Source organism: Corylus avellana, chromosome 2 (genome assembly GCF_965113065.1).
Source record: "Corylus avellana chromosome 2, dhCorAvel1.hap1.2, whole genome shotgun sequence".
Lineage (NCBI taxonomy): Eukaryota > Viridiplantae > Streptophyta > Magnoliopsida > Fagales > Betulaceae > Corylus > Corylus avellana.
This window is the reverse complement of record NC_142491.1, coordinates 14,806,748-14,825,542: the sequence shown is the minus strand read 5'-3', so window position 1 is coordinate 14,825,542 and position 18,795 is coordinate 14,806,748. Positions and strand designations below refer to the sequence as shown.

At 33.0% G+C, this 18,795-nt stretch overlaps 1 protein-coding gene across 1 annotated transcript; it reads right to left on the bottom strand.

Annotated features, from left to right (window-relative positions):
- Positions 1-1,984: 1,984 nt before the first annotated feature.
- On the bottom strand, positions 1,985-5,591 carry LOC132167313 (GDSL esterase/lipase At1g29670-like). The gene is made up of 5 exons (XM_059578237.2): positions 5,304-5,591; positions 5,011-5,135; positions 3,162-3,410; positions 2,419-2,665; positions 1,985-2,333 (listed from the first exon to the last, which is right to left on the bottom strand). Exons 1-5 carry the CDS (start codon positions 5,557-5,559, stop codon positions 2,119-2,121), a joined length of 1,092 nt encoding a protein of 363 aa, XP_059434220.2. The 5' UTR covers positions 5,560-5,591; the 3' UTR covers positions 1,985-2,118.
- Positions 5,592-18,795: the final 13,204 nt, after the last annotated feature.

Sequence of the window (18,795 nt, the reverse complement as noted above, 5' to 3'; positions counted from 1 at the left end):
TAACAAAACTGATCAAGGCCAGATTTAGGGGGTGTTACAATGACATAATGCATAAAAGGGTTCAGGCGTAAGTTTGGGTATTACCTAATGGTTCAAAGACTGGTTAACGAACACTCGTGGTGGTCCCACAAGCGAACACTCGCATTTAGGTCAAGAGCATACGTTCGGGTGGTCCCCGTAGCGTACGTTTGGTCAGAGAGTGGGTGTCTTGGGTTTGGTGTGAAAGAGCTTAAGGGTTTGGGCTACTCATAAGGGATTTACGTTTTTGGGTTATAAAACTATGTTTATGAAAATATTTTGTTGCTTTGTAGTAAATTATTATCCTTTTAAAACTAGTATTTTATCGGGGAATTAGAGGAGGAGTGTTTCATGTCGCATGTACTTTACTCGACTGCGTTTAGGAACATCATGTGTGTGCGGATTCGTGAGGATGTTTCACATGCAATCTGTGTTGTTAGTCTTGGAAAGGTACACTGCCTGATAGTGAAATAGATACTTCCTTATTTATGGAGTGCTATAGATGTTGGTTTAGTCTTTGGCAGAGATAGTGGTATCGAGCCTAGTGTCATTGGATTTGTTGATTCAGATTATTATGGTGATCTGGTTGTGACACAAAGAGATATCGCATTGAAGAAAATTGTCTTTGAGCAAAATCTAGTGGATATGCCGACTAAGCCAGTTTCGGTTCTCAAGTTCAAGAGTTGTTTGGACTTGATTATTGTTTGTAGATTGTAATTGCCTGTGTGGGTGTTGGAGAAGAAGTCCTGATGAGATTTGCATTTGGGGACTTGATGAAATTCAAGTTAAGGTGGAGATTGTTGTTTTTTACTTGAATTTTCAAGTCATCACTTTTGTAGTGTGGGCCCAACATAGTCCTTTTATTTCTTGGATTAGTTCTGTGGGTTTTTTTTTTTTTTTTTTTTTTTTTTTTGTCTTATTAGTTTTCTACTCCAATTTGGAGTCAACCTTGCACCACCTATGAGTACTCCTTGTACAAGCTGATTTTGGAGTGCTAATTTGACCACTTCAAGGCTTATAAAAGGAGCAACAATCCAGCCTCTGGAAAATAAGCACAGCCAAATAGAAAGAGAGGTTGTGTGATCTCACTTGGTATTGTCACGGTGTTTGTGCCTTACGGCACTTTGAGAAAATAGTGTTTTTCTTGTATTAATTTTTCTCTTTTTTGTGTAAGAGTGAGATTTAGGTATATTGGGGGCTTTGGGCTTTGAGTGATTTTTTTTCCTACTATCTTTTGCACTCCATCTTTTGTTAATGAATTTTCTAAGGTTGTCTCTACCAGTGGATGTAGGCTTATTAAGCCTAACCACTAAAATCTTGGTGTCTTGTATGATTGATTTATTTTCTATTATGTTCTTTTCTACTTCTTTGGGATCCAGAGTTTAGTTCCGTACACAACAAGAATTTTGATTATGGAGTATGTTGTATACCTAATACAACATATTGGAAACACAAGAATTTTTTTACAAGATTGATTTCGTAAAAGGTTAGCTATTCTTGAAATTGAGTTTCAAGTTTATGCCTAAAGAATATGAAATTGTGCAAAGTTTTCTTAAGAATTCTTTGGTTAGCAATAAATAATTTTTTATTCTGTTTAAATCATTTGATTGCTTGTGAGTTATTGTGATGATTGAAAAATCATACAAGGGTGGTACCATGTTTGAAAAACTAAAATACCACATAAAAGTTAATTATGTGTTTGGCACAAAATAATTTTGTTTCTAGCTACTCTCTTGCTTTGAAAATAGTTATTGTCAGACTACACTCATATTCATATTCAGTCATCAAAAAAAATATCTAAAGGAGGAATCAATTCCTCAAGAATAAGAAATAACATTTTCATCAATTATCAATTTCTCAAGAATAATCAAAAGTACCCTATGATCCTTCTTTCCATTGTGCTTATATTTTATGTGCAAATCCAATGGTTGATTTGAAAAAAAGATATAAGGAGAAGCACAAGAAATGTAAAAAGATAATTTCTGTAAACTTTATTGCTTTATTAAGAGTACGTAATAGATTCGAGGCACTTGGAACACAAATCCAAGCAATGTTTTATTATATTATAGACGTGACATGAAAATCCACTCTTCCCATGCCCTACACTTGTGCGAGTTGGTTGACATCGAACGGATAAGCATCACTTGGAGACTGGGCTTTGTATGCTCTTTCCCCATACACCGCATATACGGCGTCAGTCGGATGGACTCCGTCCCAATATTTATAGTTGGTCCGATTACGGCATATCTTTCCAAATGGAGCGCATACTGAATTTAGCAATGTTTCACAGCAGGAAACATTCGCAACCTTGGAAGCTGACACAAAATTCCATCTCAACCTCATTAGTACTAAATCTATAAAGAATATATATTATGAGATTTGATCTGGCAATATAAATACCTATAGGTGGGCTGGACTCAATTCCAGAAGCATTTATGAAGATGAAAGTAGCATTGGTTAGATTGGTATTGAGTTGAGCCACCAGTGATTTAAGCCCAACGTTGAAAAGTTGGGTTGCATTGTTGATGTTGTCCACACATGCAAAGCCATTGCTTCCAATTCCGCATAAACTCCGTTCAAATGGAATATTACCTAACGCAGTCAGCCCAAAAAGGGCAAATTTCCTTGCCCCAGACTCGTACAAAGTCTAGCATCAACATAGCCATTAATTAGGAGATAATATGGGAACGTTTCATTACACTCTCAACTATAAACGGTTTTTCATTCTTAACTTCTACATTTAAAAATTTTCAATGTTAATATCTCACGTTTTGAATCTTTTAATTTCACCTATTTGTTTGTTAAAATGCCCAAAACGTCCTTTCTTTTCTTTTTTTCTTTTTTTTTTTCTTTTCTTTTTTTTTTTTTTTTTTTTTAAAAAAAAAAAAAAAAAAAAGTGAAAATTCAAAATCAAAATTCTGCTGACCCCTGACCAACCGTGGGTCACCAGTATTTTGAATTTCTTTTTTGTTTTTTGAATTTTCACTTTCGTAGGCTATCTAACAAAAATAGTGGTAAATTAAAATGAACTAAAACATGGGATACTAACATTGCAAATTTTTAAACTTTAAGATTATGATTGCATAACAACTTATACTCTGAGGGTACTGTAAGCAAAGATAGTATGAAGAAAGCATGCTAACCAATAATTGCTGAGATAATTGGTGATTAAGAACAGCAGCATATTGTTGTTGGGTGAATATGCTGCTAGTAGAGTAGAACAGCGGAAGGAAGTAGTTCACAATGTAGTCGTTAGTACCTATTGCAATAGAGAATATGCACTTGCTTAGGTAATCTGCGGTTGTCGTGTTTTGATTTCCCAACATCTTACTGATCTGTGACACCGTAATTTGGTGATTTTCCAACTGCATATCCATGCTTATTATATCACCCTGCAATGATGAGCCAAATTATGTTATTGACTTGGACAATGTTTTATGTTTTTTTACTTGAAGACACACCACCGATGCACATGCATGTGCAGTGGCGGAGCCAGAAAATCGTTAGTGTAAGGGTCAAACTAAAATATGATAAACAAAATTTAAAGCATAAAAAAAAAAAAAAAAAGTAATCTATGCAAGGACGACCATTCGAAAAATAATAATAATAATAATAATAATAATAATAATAGATAGAGGGTTCAAAGGTGTGCAAAGAATGTTTTGAGAATTTGACAATCTGAATTAAATTTTTGGGTTACCAATTGATACCTCCCATTTTACGATTTTTTGTGTTTATATATATATATATATGTGTGTGTGTGTGTGTGTGTGTGTATATATATATATATGTGTGTGTGTGTGTGTGTGTGTGTGTGTGTGTGTGTGTGTGTCATCATATTGAGTGCTTCTTTGTCCAAATTTCTAATGTTTCTAGGTTTGTAGATTGAGATTCGTGTGAAGCCCATGGGAGGAATCACATAATTTCTGTACTTTTGTGTTTAGGAACTAAAATAATTTTATAACCAAAAGGAAAATTTACAATTAGAAAATTATCTTATTATACAAATAATAGAGAAGCCTACATGAATATCATTAAAAAAATAAAATAAAATAAAATAAAATAAAAAAATAAAAACAGAATAAAAAAGAGACTTGCAAGGCTACAACTCTGCAACTTTCAATTATCGATCGTATTTAAGACTTTGGTACCGTATCGGTCTACGTCTATTAGAGAAAACTAAAAGTTTTATTTGCTTCATCTAAAAAGACTACAACTCTCCCCTCCAAGCCTGTATACACATGCAACATGAAAGAGAAGTTAATACTTTCCAGTTTTTCTAATTGGCTACTGTTGTAAAGAGAGATGTCCAAAGTCAGTTACCCGTTATGCGCTATCATAACCTATGCACGAAAAGAATGAACACCCCGAAAGCGTGCTTGAGGCTCTCACAAAAAATTAAAAGTAAAAGAAAGACAGCAGGGGCATAAACCAATTAGTTAAAGACTTTCATTAGATCATTTACCAAAAAAAACAAAAAATTCTAAACAGTTTGGCCCCTACAGGCGTACATGTGGCTCCACCACTGTGCATGTGAGGCGCACACTTTAGGAGGCATTTGGTATAAAGATTAATGGCTATTGCATTTGAAAAAGGAAAAGCCAATAGAAAAATGTGAAATGAAATATTTATTCATATTCCTGAATTTGGTCTCGACACATATGCTTTCATCAAAGTTAATCTAAAATTACTAAAATACCCACATTAAAAAAAATAAATAAATAAATAAATATGATTCTCTCTATTCTTTGGAAATAGTGAAATTAGATTAAAAAAAAAAAAAAAATTGAAACATAAAATGAAAGTGAATAGCTATAATGTTAAGTCTGACGTAAGTATTTTAAAAAAGTGAGTAAAATAGCCAAAATATATATATATATATATATATATATATATATATATATATATATATATATTCGCTAAATATTTGCCGAGCTAAATGTGTATGCTATATATATTGCTAGCTTGATCACGGTAAATGCCAATAATTACGGTGATTTTTCCAGTTTCATTGCGAATTCCAGATGAACCAGATGCATAATTGACACCTCGCAGTATTTCCTCGCCTCTAGCAGTAGCAAAGGGTGGGATGTATTCATCGAATCCGAGATTTTGAGCTGTAATGAGAGAGTGTTCAAAAGCATCAGACTTTGGGAAATTACAAGAAAGATTTAACACAACCTTAATTTGAACAAAACCTTAATTATATAAATTTTTAGTTTATGAAAAAATAAACATAAATCTAAAGAAGAAAAAAATTATATATGAAAGGGCAAAATGCAGACCAAGGACATCGATCATATTCCGACCGTTGGAAAACCTTCCCGTTGGCCCCTTGGGGAAATCAACCCCATAGGGTAAATAATTGGATTTTGCAACTGTCAAACGATTGTTGTTGTTCCCATCATCCGACAAGGAGTCCCCGAAAGCGAAGAGACAAGGTACTTGTGGATTCCCAACTGCATTACAATGTTGTTGCAAGTTTGATAGCATCAAGAAAATAAGAAGCATCCAAAACAATGACTTGAGTTGAGATGCCATTGACAGCCAAAACAACTAAAGTTTAAAGGATCTGATAGATTGACGGTGTAGTACAAAGATGAACGTGAGAGAACTATTTATAGCCGTCACCAAAGTTTCTAGTGAGCTACTAAATAAAAATAAATTTTTGAATATAAAGAATTTGATAGATTGGCCCCCACCCAAAGTAAGCTACACATCCTCCCCCTATCCTATGTGGCTATAATTTGTTGTTAATTCCAATTAATACAATATTCAAAATTGGAATGGTTCATATGCAACCCCTATGGTAAATTGGTGGGTAGATTGTACATCATAGGGACATTACAAATTGAGTGATCGATTGAACAAAATAAGTACAATTTAGTCCAAACTGCACACCGCATACCTTAAGCGGCTTAGTCTAACATGACCCATTAAGCTAAAAAAATTAAGATAAGAAAAATAGAATAGATTGAATTTGATAATTTAGGAAGGAAATATTAATTGCCTTCGTGACCTTAGCCTTAAGCTAAGCTAATTGATCATTCCTTTGTGGGTTTAATAGCGGAGTAAATCTATAAGTCATATTTATGAAAAAAAAAAAAAAAAAAAATCTATAATACAAGCCAAGGTTGTTCATCTTGTTCAGTGTACTATTTAGGATTTTTTTTTTTTTTTTCTTCTTCTTTTTGCTTTTCTTATATTTGTTGATATGCTATGGGTACGTTTGTCTAGTGGTGTCAATGTGGGCGGTTAAAAACCGCCCGCTAACCGCTTAATCGTATTAACCGCTAACCGTGGTTATTGAGTTTACTAACCGTAACTGCTAACCGCCTTTTTATATAATATATTTTTATAATTATAATTATAAAAATATTTATACATATAATATAATCATTTGATCATTAATTCACAATTTGAGTATTAATATATTATCACTATAATCTATATGATTATATCACATGATCAATTGATCATTTAATCATTTGATTATATAATAACAAATCATACATATATAATATGACATAACTCATAAGTATACCAATTCATACTAATACAACAATTAAATATCTAGAGACTTATTTCCAATGTATGTTATAAACTTATAAGTCTATATATATTATAAGTCTATATAAGTCTACATACGCATATGAATAATATAAATGTATAATATCAATACTTAATCATATGATTCAATGACAATTCAAATACTTTATTCAAGACTTCAAGTGAATCATATTATTAATGTACAATGATGATATGATTCGTATAATATCAAATTAAGTAATTGACATTGGATTAAACAATGACCAATGTGTTACTTATAAACACAATTTAAATATTAATGTATTATCATTATATGTTATGACAATTGTCTAAATTCTGAACTTTTTTTTATATGTTGTGTGGATTTTTATTTTTTTATTTTTAAATGTTGTTTTGTTATTTATTTATTATTTTTTTTAAAAAAAAAAAAGTTAACCGGTTATGATTTAATATTTAAGGAAATTTTTTTAAGTACAACTAAATGTAAATTTTGGGTCAAATATTTTTGATTTTTCAAAATAGGCTCTTTTTATAACAATTGGGCCTAAGACGACACTAAAAATACACAAAAAAAAAAAAAAAAAAAAAAAGCGCGTAAAAAAAAAAACAAAAATGCCCAAAAAAAGAAGCCCAAAAAGCCCTAAAGAACGCCCAAAAAGCCCAAAAAAAAGTCAAATTTTGAAAAAGCGGTTAGCGGGCGGTTATCTGTTTCACTAACTGCTAATCGTTAACCGCTAGGCGGTTAGCGATTGCAGTTAGTGAAATCTACTAACCGCTAAGGCGGTTACGGTTAGCGGTTATTGCCAATAACCGCTAACCGTAACCGCCTTGACACCCCTACGTTTTTCATTGGCATTTCATAGAAAAAAAAGTTCAATTTTAAATCAAATCACAAAAAATGAATTGTTTAGGATTGCATTTTAAAACAATTGCGATTTGAAAACGTAGAAAATCTACATTTTTCAAATCGTAGGTAGTGAGATGCTTTTATGAAAATACAGAATTTTAAAGGCTAAATGACAATTTTAAATGTCAAACCGCGATTTTACCAAACAGTTAATTGCATTTTTAAAAATCACGTTTTAAAATCGCAGACCTTAAAATAAGTCTAACTTCAGTTTCATCAAAAATCACAAACGAGCAATTGTATCTTATTGATGGTTGTGGTGAAGTCTTTGGAATTGCTCATAAGAAGGTCCATGAATTCATTTGTTCCAAATGGATTTTTTCGAAAGGAGGTGGGTGAAATTGAACAATATTGGGGAGCGAACTATTTATCTATCTCAAAATTGTGGCATTTCTTTTCCTTCGGCAAAAGAATTGGGGATTAAACCAAATTCAATCTATTATACGAGGTGGAAAAATCGATCCGTTTATGTTTTTGACTTGGAAAATCAAAACATTTCAAGGTTTTACCCTGTCCTATTGTAAGCATTCAATACTAGATTGGATGATGATTTAGCTATGACAGGTTTACAAAAATTGTTACGATTTAATTAATGGAATTAAACTTTAATTTGAATATAAAGAATTTGATAGATTGGCCCCCACTAAGCTAGAAAATTAAGATAGGAAAGATAAAATAGATAGACTTTGAAAATGAAGGTACGAAACATTTATTAAGGAAAAATTTGAAAAAGCTCCTTGAACTAACAGCCATTTTTTAAATAGTTCATGAAGTTTAAAGTATGCTAAAGTGGTATATCAAACTACAGAAGTGTGTCAAAAATGTCACTTTTTTTTATTATATTCTTATAATACCATTATTTTCTTAAAAACTGAAATAAAAAATTAATAAAATAAAAAACTAAAAAATTAATTTTTTAAAGAAAGATAATTAATTTTTTTTAGTTTAATATATTTATATTTTTTTTTATTAAGAGTGACTTGTGTCACCATTTTATTGGTGTTGACATGAAATATAATGGAATTCGTCAAATGTTTTAACAGAATTTGACTTTAGGGGCTAATTTATTTCTTTGACATACCCGAGGACCTTTGAGTTCACTTTCATATGACATTGAGCACTTTTTAATTTAGGCTAACTACAATACTGACTATCCTTTTTATCTATCCCAATTTTTTTTATACACCCCTTGGGTTTTTTCTATTTTTTTTTTTCCTTTTTTTTTGTTTAAAAAATAGTTTAAGTTTATTTTTTTATTTTTTATTTTAGTTTTTAAGAGAATGTGAGTATTATAGGAATATACTCAAAAAAGTTGCCTTTTTGGCACACTTTGGTAGTTTTTTTTTTTTTTTTGGATATGTTCGCGCAAGAGCGGGGAGGGTGGATTCGAATTAGTAAACTCTGCTTCATGAGACGTGGTCCCTAGCGATTAAGCTACCCCTTGGGGACTACACTTTGGTAGTTTGATATATCACTTTAGCACACCTTAAACTTCGTGGGGCTTTTCTAAAAGCCGCTGTTAGTTGAGAAGAGTTTTTTTATATTTTTTCCTATTAAATACCTTATTGAAGTTAGCCTTGAGATAAGGTAATTGACCTTCTCTTGGTAGGTTTAATGGGGGGAGTAAATCTATAAATCAACTCCCCATCCCTTCCCATCCTCCCCAGTCTTATGTAGCTGTGGTTCCCACAATATTTCATACATGGGTTTGGTTTTATATGTTGAGGACTATAGTCACATAGGATAGGATGGATGGCAGGAGCATTTATAAATTTCCTCCCCCATTAAACCAACAAATAAATGATCGATTACCTTAGGGTTCATTTGGAATTGTGGTTTCAATAAGTGCAATTTTAAAATTTTTATTTTTGAAATCGCTACTTTTTAAAATCGCAAAGGCGTTTGGTAAAACATGTTAAAAAATATTTTTTTACCAAATATTTGTTATTCAAAATTATGATTTTGATTTAAATTCGCGTTTTTTCAAATAATCACCCCTTAGCCTGCTTATAAAAATTGCAATTTTTTTTTTTTTTAAAAAAAAAAAATTATTTAAGATTATGTGCTTTTTAAATCACAATCCTAGATGCTTTAAGTTTTGTGATATCTTTTAAAAACGCAAATTATTCTTGTGAAATCATAATCCCAAATGTACTCCTTAACCTAAGGCTAAGGTTACTAATTAGGTAATTAATATTTTCTACCTAAATTATCAAATTCAATCTATCATATCTTTCCAATCATAATTTTCTAGCTTAATGGGGGCATCTTAGCCTAAGCTGGGGTGTGCAGATTGGACTAAAAGCTAATTATGTGTAGAGCATTGTGAGCTCATGTAGATTAGATCCCAAGGTCTTGGGGGTACTGCTGTTTGAAAAATCAAATCATACGTTTTCATGGTTCTTTTTCTCCTTTTCTTCATGAACTAGAAACTAAGTGTGTTTGGCCATGTGATTTCGAAGACTAACAATGCATTTTAATAAGTGGGGTCTAACACGTGAAATATTTAATTTAAATGGAGGTGATTTGACAGAGTCAAGGTTTAATCCCATGACCTTTGGCTCTGATACTATATTAAACTAATAGTTATTCCAAAAGCTTAAACTTATAGGAAGAGATAAATTTAATCACTTAATCATTACTTTAACACCCCTCTTACGTGTGGACTCAAACTCACTTTTAATAGGTGAAGTCTAATACATGAAATATTTAGTTTCAATGGGGGTCATTTGACGGAATCAAGGTTCGAACTTAAGAACTTTGGCTCTAATACCATGTTAAATTACCATTTATCCCAACAACTTAAGCTTATAGGAATAGATAAATTTAATCTCTTAATCATTACTTAACACCTTTAACCAAAATAGATATTTTTAAAAATGAAATAATATACGTTTTCAACCTGCAAATAAGGGCATGCGTTTTTAAAAATGCCAAAGTTTAAAGGTCAAACAACTATTTTATCAAATACTGATTAGTTTTTCAAACATGTTGAAATCGCTAGCTTAGCATCTATTGACTAGGGTTATTTACTACTAGCTAGGTCAGCATCTAGTGTTGTGTTAAGGGCTTGAGTAAGATGCACAATGGAGTGTGGTACCAAAATTGAAGCCTTAGCATCTAGTGATCTTAAGTTACAAGTAGATTAGGGTGACTAGAAAAGTTCCTTTTTGAGCAAGATGGATGAAGGGGTATTGTGATTGTGGCTGACCATAGCTACTGCTGTAAGACAAAGCTTTATTCAAAATTAAATTGGAGGAATTTTATTAAATTGACATCTATCTTGTAAAACTTACATACTTTGTTCTTCCTATTAAATATATCTATACATGCTAGAATCATATGGTCTAAAATTATGTATTAGTTTTATAGTAGTGGTTATATCATGTGAAATCAAATCGAAAAGTTGGGACAAGTTCATAAATGGTAATAGTATTGGGACAAATGTGCATTTCAAAATTAAAAATGTTTCTTTAGATTAAGGCAATGATGAAGATAATAGTTTGGATCCCAACAATAGTAAGATATAAGATAAGTATTGGTTTCTAGAAGTCTCATCACTAAATCTAAATTTGTCTCGTTAAATTGAATACCAAACAATTGGGATTTAAATAATTATTCTAGAATATTGTTTTGACATTCAGACTTCAGAAAATTGGCCAATATTTTTTGTTTTTTAGAGTGGTAATATTTTGAACCTTTACATCACAATGTGATTCCAAACTTTCATAAGTTGAGCCTTATGCTGAGCTCTTTTTATTACATAAACAATTGATTGAACAACGTAATTTATTTTATATTTTTGATTGTAACTGTTTACTTTAACATGTAATATTGTTAGAATATAGGTATGTTAACACCGTACTGAAATTATTATATTTGCCTTAATAACCTTATTTTTTTGGGTTTCAATAATAAGATTCGTACCAGGACAAGGAGTGGTAAAGGTGCAAGTGCTTGCTTTGATATTCCTAGTTGTGTAGGTAGCAACTGCATGATATATATATATATATATATATATATATATATATATATATATATATCAAACCCCCGCCTCGATTTCATTATCTCCTAGTTGGTCGTAATAATTTGGTGGAAGGGGGATTATAGTCCTTCGTGTGTCGTCCCAAATGTGATGTGACTTTTAAAATCACAAATAGAAAAAAACATAATAATAATCATCTCAAATTCTATGATGACTTTGGTCATAATAATAATAATAATAATAATAATATGAGAATAACTTCTATAGGGTCTTGGCTAGGGGTGGCAAAATGGGTACCCATACACGACCCGATTATGACCCGCGGGTACCCGTTACACGATTAGCCTATACCCAGACACGACCCGTTTAGCTAAACGAGTAATCGGGTTTGACACGATTATGACACGAAAATAACCGGGTAACCCGACACGACCCGTTTTACCCGTTTAAAATAACCGGGTATAAACGCATAGACCCGACCCGACACGACCCGACACGACCCGATTACCCTAAACTATAATTTTTTTTTTTAAAAAAAAAATTAAAATTCAAAATTGTAATAATAATACTAATACATTAATATAGTCAATGCAAAAAATTGAGTTCTAAGAGATTAAAGGCTTTAATAAAGGATAAGAAAAAAAAAAAAAATTGGAAAGTGACCGTAATTGACAAATTGTACTCCAAAATAAATTACTAAACTCATAATTTCACCTAAACTTAAAAGTTAAAAGTTAAAACAAGTAAGTTCATTTATTAAAATAGTCCACTTATAATTTAGTCTCACATGTAACAAAAGTGTTAAAAAATTAATTTGAACAAAGATATTCTCAGACATTTTTTTTAGCATCCAACCCTGGGCCAAGACTCAATATTTTTGAATTCCATGAGAGCCATAGAAGACCAAGACCCTTATTTAATTGTGCAAATACATTTATCAAAATGTGTAATATAATAGAATAGTTATAATTTAAGTGATTTTCATTTTAGCAACGACAAGGTAAAGTACAGTAAAATTTTTCTAAAGATCACAAATTTGCTATTCGAAACAAACAATGACATCAATGTTTAGAGAGTTCTTCATTAGTAGACATTAGAATTTCATCTGTAGTTTTATTACAGAGAGAAAGAAGAAAGTTATTATAAAATCAACATAAATCCCAAGAATCATTCCAAATCCTTATCAATGCAAATACCCAGATGAAGAATATTTAAAAAGAAAAGAAAATCCTAATAAATGCTAAAGCAATAATAATACATGCAATCGGAGATGACACACAGCTAGAATCAAGGAGAAGGAGCTGGGAAACCCAAGAAGGGCCTTCCACAAGGACTCCCATTGATATTGGGATCGCAGAGATCCACAAAGACTCATATTCCAAAAATGGTAAAGACAAAGTGAGCGGAAGTCAGGGAGAGGGTTAGGTTACGTTACAGAGAGACTGATTTTCAAAATGGTAAAGACAAAAGAGTAAAGTAAGTAAACTACTAAACTGGCGTGAGGAGTCTGAGGACTGAGGCGAGAGTCGTGTCGTGCGTGAGCTGCTGCCGGGTCCAGAAAAAAACCAAGAAAAAAAAACCGGGTCGGCGGGTCCAGAAAAAAGAAAAAAAAAACGGGTCTGGCGGGTCGCCAGACCCGACGGGTCGACCCGCCAGACACGAAATTTTCGGGTCTTAATCGGGTAGACCCGATTACGACACGAAATTTTCGGGTCTTAATCGGGCAGACCCGATTACGACCCGAACCCGATTAGCCCAAACCCAATATCTGTTTTTTCGTGTCGTGTTCGTGTCGGATTCGCGGGTCGTGTCAAAATTGCCGGCCCTAGTCTTGGCACAAACTAAAGCCTTTGTGCCCTCCAATAAGAAGGCGACACATCAGCGTGGAACAATATAACAAAAATATGGTGTTCCACTTAATCTTTTTTCTAGAATACTTAAAACAAAACAGCTTCTAGGATAAACTTTTCATATTTTTCTCCAAAACCACCCCAGCCACTAACCTGCCGCCAGATACGACGCCGAAGATGACGCCGGCCGGTACAGAGAAAGCCAGACACAACATCGGTCGGTGCCCCTTTCTCTCTCACCGGCAGCAATATAGATTTTTTCTCTTGTGCTCCCTCTCTCTCACACACCGGGGATGCTTTCTAATCTTCTAATCTTCTAGATGAAAAAAAATGTCTTGGAACAATTCTCAATGATTATCTTATTGTATTTTTACTACCCACTGTGAATGATTTTTCTGTCTGGGTACTGTTGAAGCAGGGATGAATGAGTCTTAATTTTGGGTTGCTTTTGTGATAGTTTCTGTTGTCGCCGGTGAGAGTGAGAGGGGTACCGGCCGCCGTCGTCTCCTACTTTTTCTGTACTGGCCGGCGTCGTCTCCGGTAGTAGGTTGGTGGCTGGGGTGGTTTTGGAGAAAAATATGAAAAGTTTATTCTAGAAGTTGTCTTGTTTTAGGTATTCTAGAAAAAAGATTAGGTGGAACACCATATTTTTGTTATAATGTTCCGCGCTAATGTGTCGCCTTTTATTGGATGGCACAAAGGCCTTGGTTTATGTCAAGACCCTATAGAAGTTATTCTCAAAATAAATACATAAAAGTAAAGATAAATAGTAATAATGAGAGAAAGAATAGGGGGTTACTTTTACCTCTAAGCACATAACAATGGTCAATCTTAAATTAACAAGGAAAATTTATAATATGCATGATATAGGCTCTCACTCGAGAAGTCAAGAAAATACCATAATTAAGAAATAAGTAAAATCCATCTTCAGTTGGCACGGACCATTGGCCTAACCTCTAGATGCAGTATAGTGCATCTTCCCTAGGTATAGACTATCAAATCGCTTAATGAGTTACATGCAATCAAGGGATAAGCATAACTCATCTTCGGGTCGTACGAATTGTCTACCTAAATTACACTAAGGTAGGGTATAGAGTAATTCACCTTCCCTAGGCATGACCTATCAAACCCTCTTGATCATGTGTCAGTTAAAACCGTTTTATAATAATCATTCATATAATCACAAAAAATATGAAGGATTAAGTTCAATCAAGATTAAAAGCTTTCTAAGACAAGAGAAAATTTTTATAATGATTGAATATAAACTTTAAAACCAAATTTCCAAGTTATACAACCATCATACATATAGAAAATTCCTAAATTAAAAATAAAATTAAACCATTGTTACTTGGAAAGGGCTACATCAACACCCTACTACAAGTTTAGCCGCTCATGGAGGTGCTAGAATGGCTTCCTACCATGTTCATCTTCTTTTCAACCCTTCAAGCTTCAAAGAGGATATTTTCTGTCTAAAACTAAGCATACCTCTCTTCAAGGCTGAGAGGCCTATTTATAAGGAGTAAAACAAACCCTAAAAGCCCTAGGAATCCCAGAAAAACTGTAATTCAGTCTCCCAGTCAGATTGGGAGACCTAAAAAAAGTTTTCCTTATCAATTTCATTATAGGACGGATTTGTGATGTGGGAGGACTCATGCGAGCGCAGGAGGTAAGTAAACATGTACGATCGTTTTCCTTAAAAATATGCAATATGTTAGCTAACTGAGTACACGTATGATATGAGCATGTCTACATTTTCGTATAACTTGGTAACTGTCTTAGTAAATGGTTGATAAGATGCATCACATGACATGGTACACCGGTACGAGTGGCATAATGATCATGGGCTTACTATATAGACTTGATTATATGGTCAAACATGTGTATAGATGTGATATAAAGGCCTTGAATCCAATAGTTATTTCGTGACTGGCACAGCCTTAATTGGCAGGTCACTATAGAACGTACATCATTAGTAGCGTAGGCCATCTAAGGTCAGATTCGATCGGCTGCTAGTGCTATGGACGATAGCATACAATGGTCGGGGTATAGGCATTGTATTACAAGTCCCTTGGGACAGCACTAACCTTGCCGAAAATGGGTAATATCTCGGATATACCATATATGATAGTTATGACATATTAAGTCATTAGTTTTCTGCATTAAAACACTTAGGCGATTGCCGCTAGAAGTACAACTCTTTCTTTTAACAAAACAATATTCTGTTGGTGTATTAACAGAGACAACACCTCTCCTCTTTTAAATCTTTGTCAAACTGCACGTTTATTTATGTTCAGTAATAAATGGCTCATATCATACCCAATTGTGAGGTTTACTTACTAAGTCTTTAGACTTATGCAGTTATTACATCTTGTAGGAAACCTCTTCCTGGGAAGAGAGTAGTAGCGAGGTTGCCACTACGGAATTGTTTAAGAAAGAGATCTTCACATTATTACAAGGTTTGATCAGCTTATTATTTCTATTAGTTGCTTTGTGTCTATGTTTCGAGGATAATATATGTTTCTTTTATGGTTATTAGATTTTGAGATTTATCTCATCGTCCTATGGAATAACTCTGATAATGCTTAAAGTGGCGGTTCCCCAGTTAGCTAATTGCAAGTAACCCAACAAGACTGGTCAAGGCCAGATTTGGAGGGTGTTACAATGACACAATGGATAAAAGGGTTCAGGCGTAAGTTTGGGTATTACCTAATGCTTCAAAAACTGGTCAATGAACACTCGTGGTGATCACCTAAGCGAACGCTCGCACTTAGGTCAAGAGCATACAATGTCAAACGATTGTTGTTGTTCCCATCATCTGACAAGGAGGCCCCGAAAGCGAAGAGACAAGGTACTTGTGGATTTCCAACTGCATTACAATGTTGTTGCAAGTTTGATAGCAGCAAGAAAATAAGAAGCATCCAAAACAATGACTTGAGTTGAGATGCCATTGACAGCCAAAACAAGTAAAGCATAAAGGATCTGATAGATTGACGGTGTAGTACAAAGATGAACATGAGAGAATTATTTATAGCCGCCACCAAAGTTTCTAGTGCGCTACTAAATAAAAATAAAATTTTGACTATAAGGAATTTGATAGATTGGACCCTATCTAAAGTAGAGCATGTTTGAGATTGCGCTTGAGAAGTAGAGTTTTTAAGTAAAAAATAGCTTTTTGGCAAAAACTTCAATTTTAAGCTTTTGCCAAAAGTGTGTTTGGGCCATTTTTAGGCTTTTTGAACCCTTAAAAGTGCTTTTAATTTTTGACCAAAAGAGTACTCTTTTCTTCAAACGGACTTTTTGGGTGTTAAAAGCACTTTTAGGATCCTCAAACGTAATCTCAAATAGACCCTAAGTCTACACATCCTCCCCCTATCCTATGTGGCTATGACTTATATATATATATATATATATATATATATATATATATATATATATATATATATATATATATATATAACTATGACTTATAGATTTACTCCCCCATTAAACCCACAAAGGAATGATCAATTAGCTTAGCTTAAGGCTAAGGTCACAAAGGCAATTAATATTTCCCTCCTAAATTAGCAAATTCAATCTATTCTATTTTTCTTATCTTAATTTTTTTAGTTTAATGGGGCTTGTTAGACTAAGTCGATTAAGGTATGCGGCGCACAATTTGGGCTAAATTGTACTTATTTTGTTCAATCTATCGCTCAATTTGTAATGTCCCTATAATGTTAATCTACCCACCAATTTACCATAGGGGTTACGTATCAACCATTCCAATTTTGAATATTGTATTATTTGGAATTAACAACAAATTACAAGCCAAGGTTGTTCATCTTGTTTAGTGTATTTTTTTTTTTTCCTTATATTTGTTGGTATGCTACGGGTACATTTGTCATTGCGATTTCATAGAAAAAAGTGCAATTTTAAAGCAAATCACAGAAAATGAATTGTTAGAGATTGCATTTTTAAAAAATTACGATTTGAAAATATAGTGAATCTGCATTTTAAATCACACTTTTTAAAATTGCAAATCCAAACAGACTTTAAAATAAGTCTAACTTCACATTCATCAGAAATCACAAACGAGCAATTGTATCTATCCCAATTTTGAGTTCACTTTCATACGACATTGAGCACTTTTTAATTTAGGCCAACTACAGTACTGACTAATTTTTTTATCTATCCCAATTTTTTTTTTTTTTTATCCACCCCTTGGGTTTTTTCTTTTTCTTTTTTTTTTGTTCCTTTTTTTTTTGGGTTTAAAAAATTGTTAAGTTTATTTATTTATTTTATTTTAGTTTTTAAGAGAATGTGAGTATTATAGGAATATACTCAAAAAAATTGCCTTTTTTGGCACACTTCGGTAGTTTTTTTTACATGTCCACACAAGAGGGGGGTGGGGGGATTCGAACTAGTAATCTTCGCTTCATGAGGTGCGGTCCCTAGCCAATTGAACTACCCCTTGAGGACCACACTTTGGTAGTTTGATATATCACTTTAGCATACCTTAAACTTCGTGGGCCTTTTCTAAAAGCCGCTGTTAGTTGAGAAGAGTTTTTTATATTTTTTTCCTATTAATTACCTTAGTGAAGTTAGCCTTGGGATAAGGTAATTGACCCTTTCTTGGTAGGTTTAATGGGGGAAGTAAATCTATAAATCAACCCCCCATCTCCTCCCATCCTCCCCAATTTTATGTAGCAGTGGTTCCCACAACATTTGATACATGGGAATTGGTTTTATCTGTTGCGGACCATACTCACATAGGATAGGATGGATGGCAGGAGCATTTATAAATTTCCTCCACCATTAAACCTACAAAGAAATGATCAATTACCTTAGGGTCCATTTGGAATTGTGGTTTCAATAAGTGTAATTTTAAAAATTTTATTTTTGAAATCGCTACTTTTTCAATTGGTAAAAGCATTTGGTAAAATATGTTAAAAATATTTTTTTATCAAATAATTGTTATGCGAAATCGTGATTTTGATTTAAATTTGCGTTTTTTCAAATAATCACCCCTTAGCCTACTTATACAAATAGCAATTTTTTTTAATTTTTTAATTTTTATTTTTATTTTTTATTTTATTTAAGATTATGTGCTTTTTAAATCACAATACCAAATGCCTTAAGTTTTGCGATATCTTTTAAAAACCTAGATTATTCTTGCGAAATCACAATCTCAAACGCACCCATTAACCTAAGGCTAAGGTTACTAAGGTAATTAATATTTTCTACCTAAATTATCAAATTCAATCTATCATATCTTTCCAATCATAATTTTCTAGCTTAATGGGGGCGTCTTAGCCTAAGCTGGGGGTGTGCAGATTGGACTAAAAAACTGATTATGTATAGAGCATTGTGAGCTCATGTAAATTAGATCCCAAGGTCTTGGGGGTACTGCTGTTTGAAAAATCAAATCATACGTTTTCATGGTTCTTTTTCTCCTTTTCTTCACGAACTAGAAACTAAGTGTGTTTGGCCATGTGATTTTGAAGACC

Coding starts and splice junctions, on each gene's coding strand:
- LOC132167313 (XM_059578237.2), bottom strand. CDS start 5,559: ATGGCATCTCAACTCAAGTCATTGTTTTGGATGCTTCTTATTTTCTTG. Junction 5,136..5,303: donor GAATATGATCGATGTCCTTG/GTCTGCATTTTG, acceptor CTCTCATTACAG/CTCAAAATCTCGGATTCGAT. Junction 3,411..5,010: donor ATGAAACTGGAAAAATCACC/GTAATTATTGGC, acceptor TCATCATTGCAG/GGTGATATAATAAGCATGGA.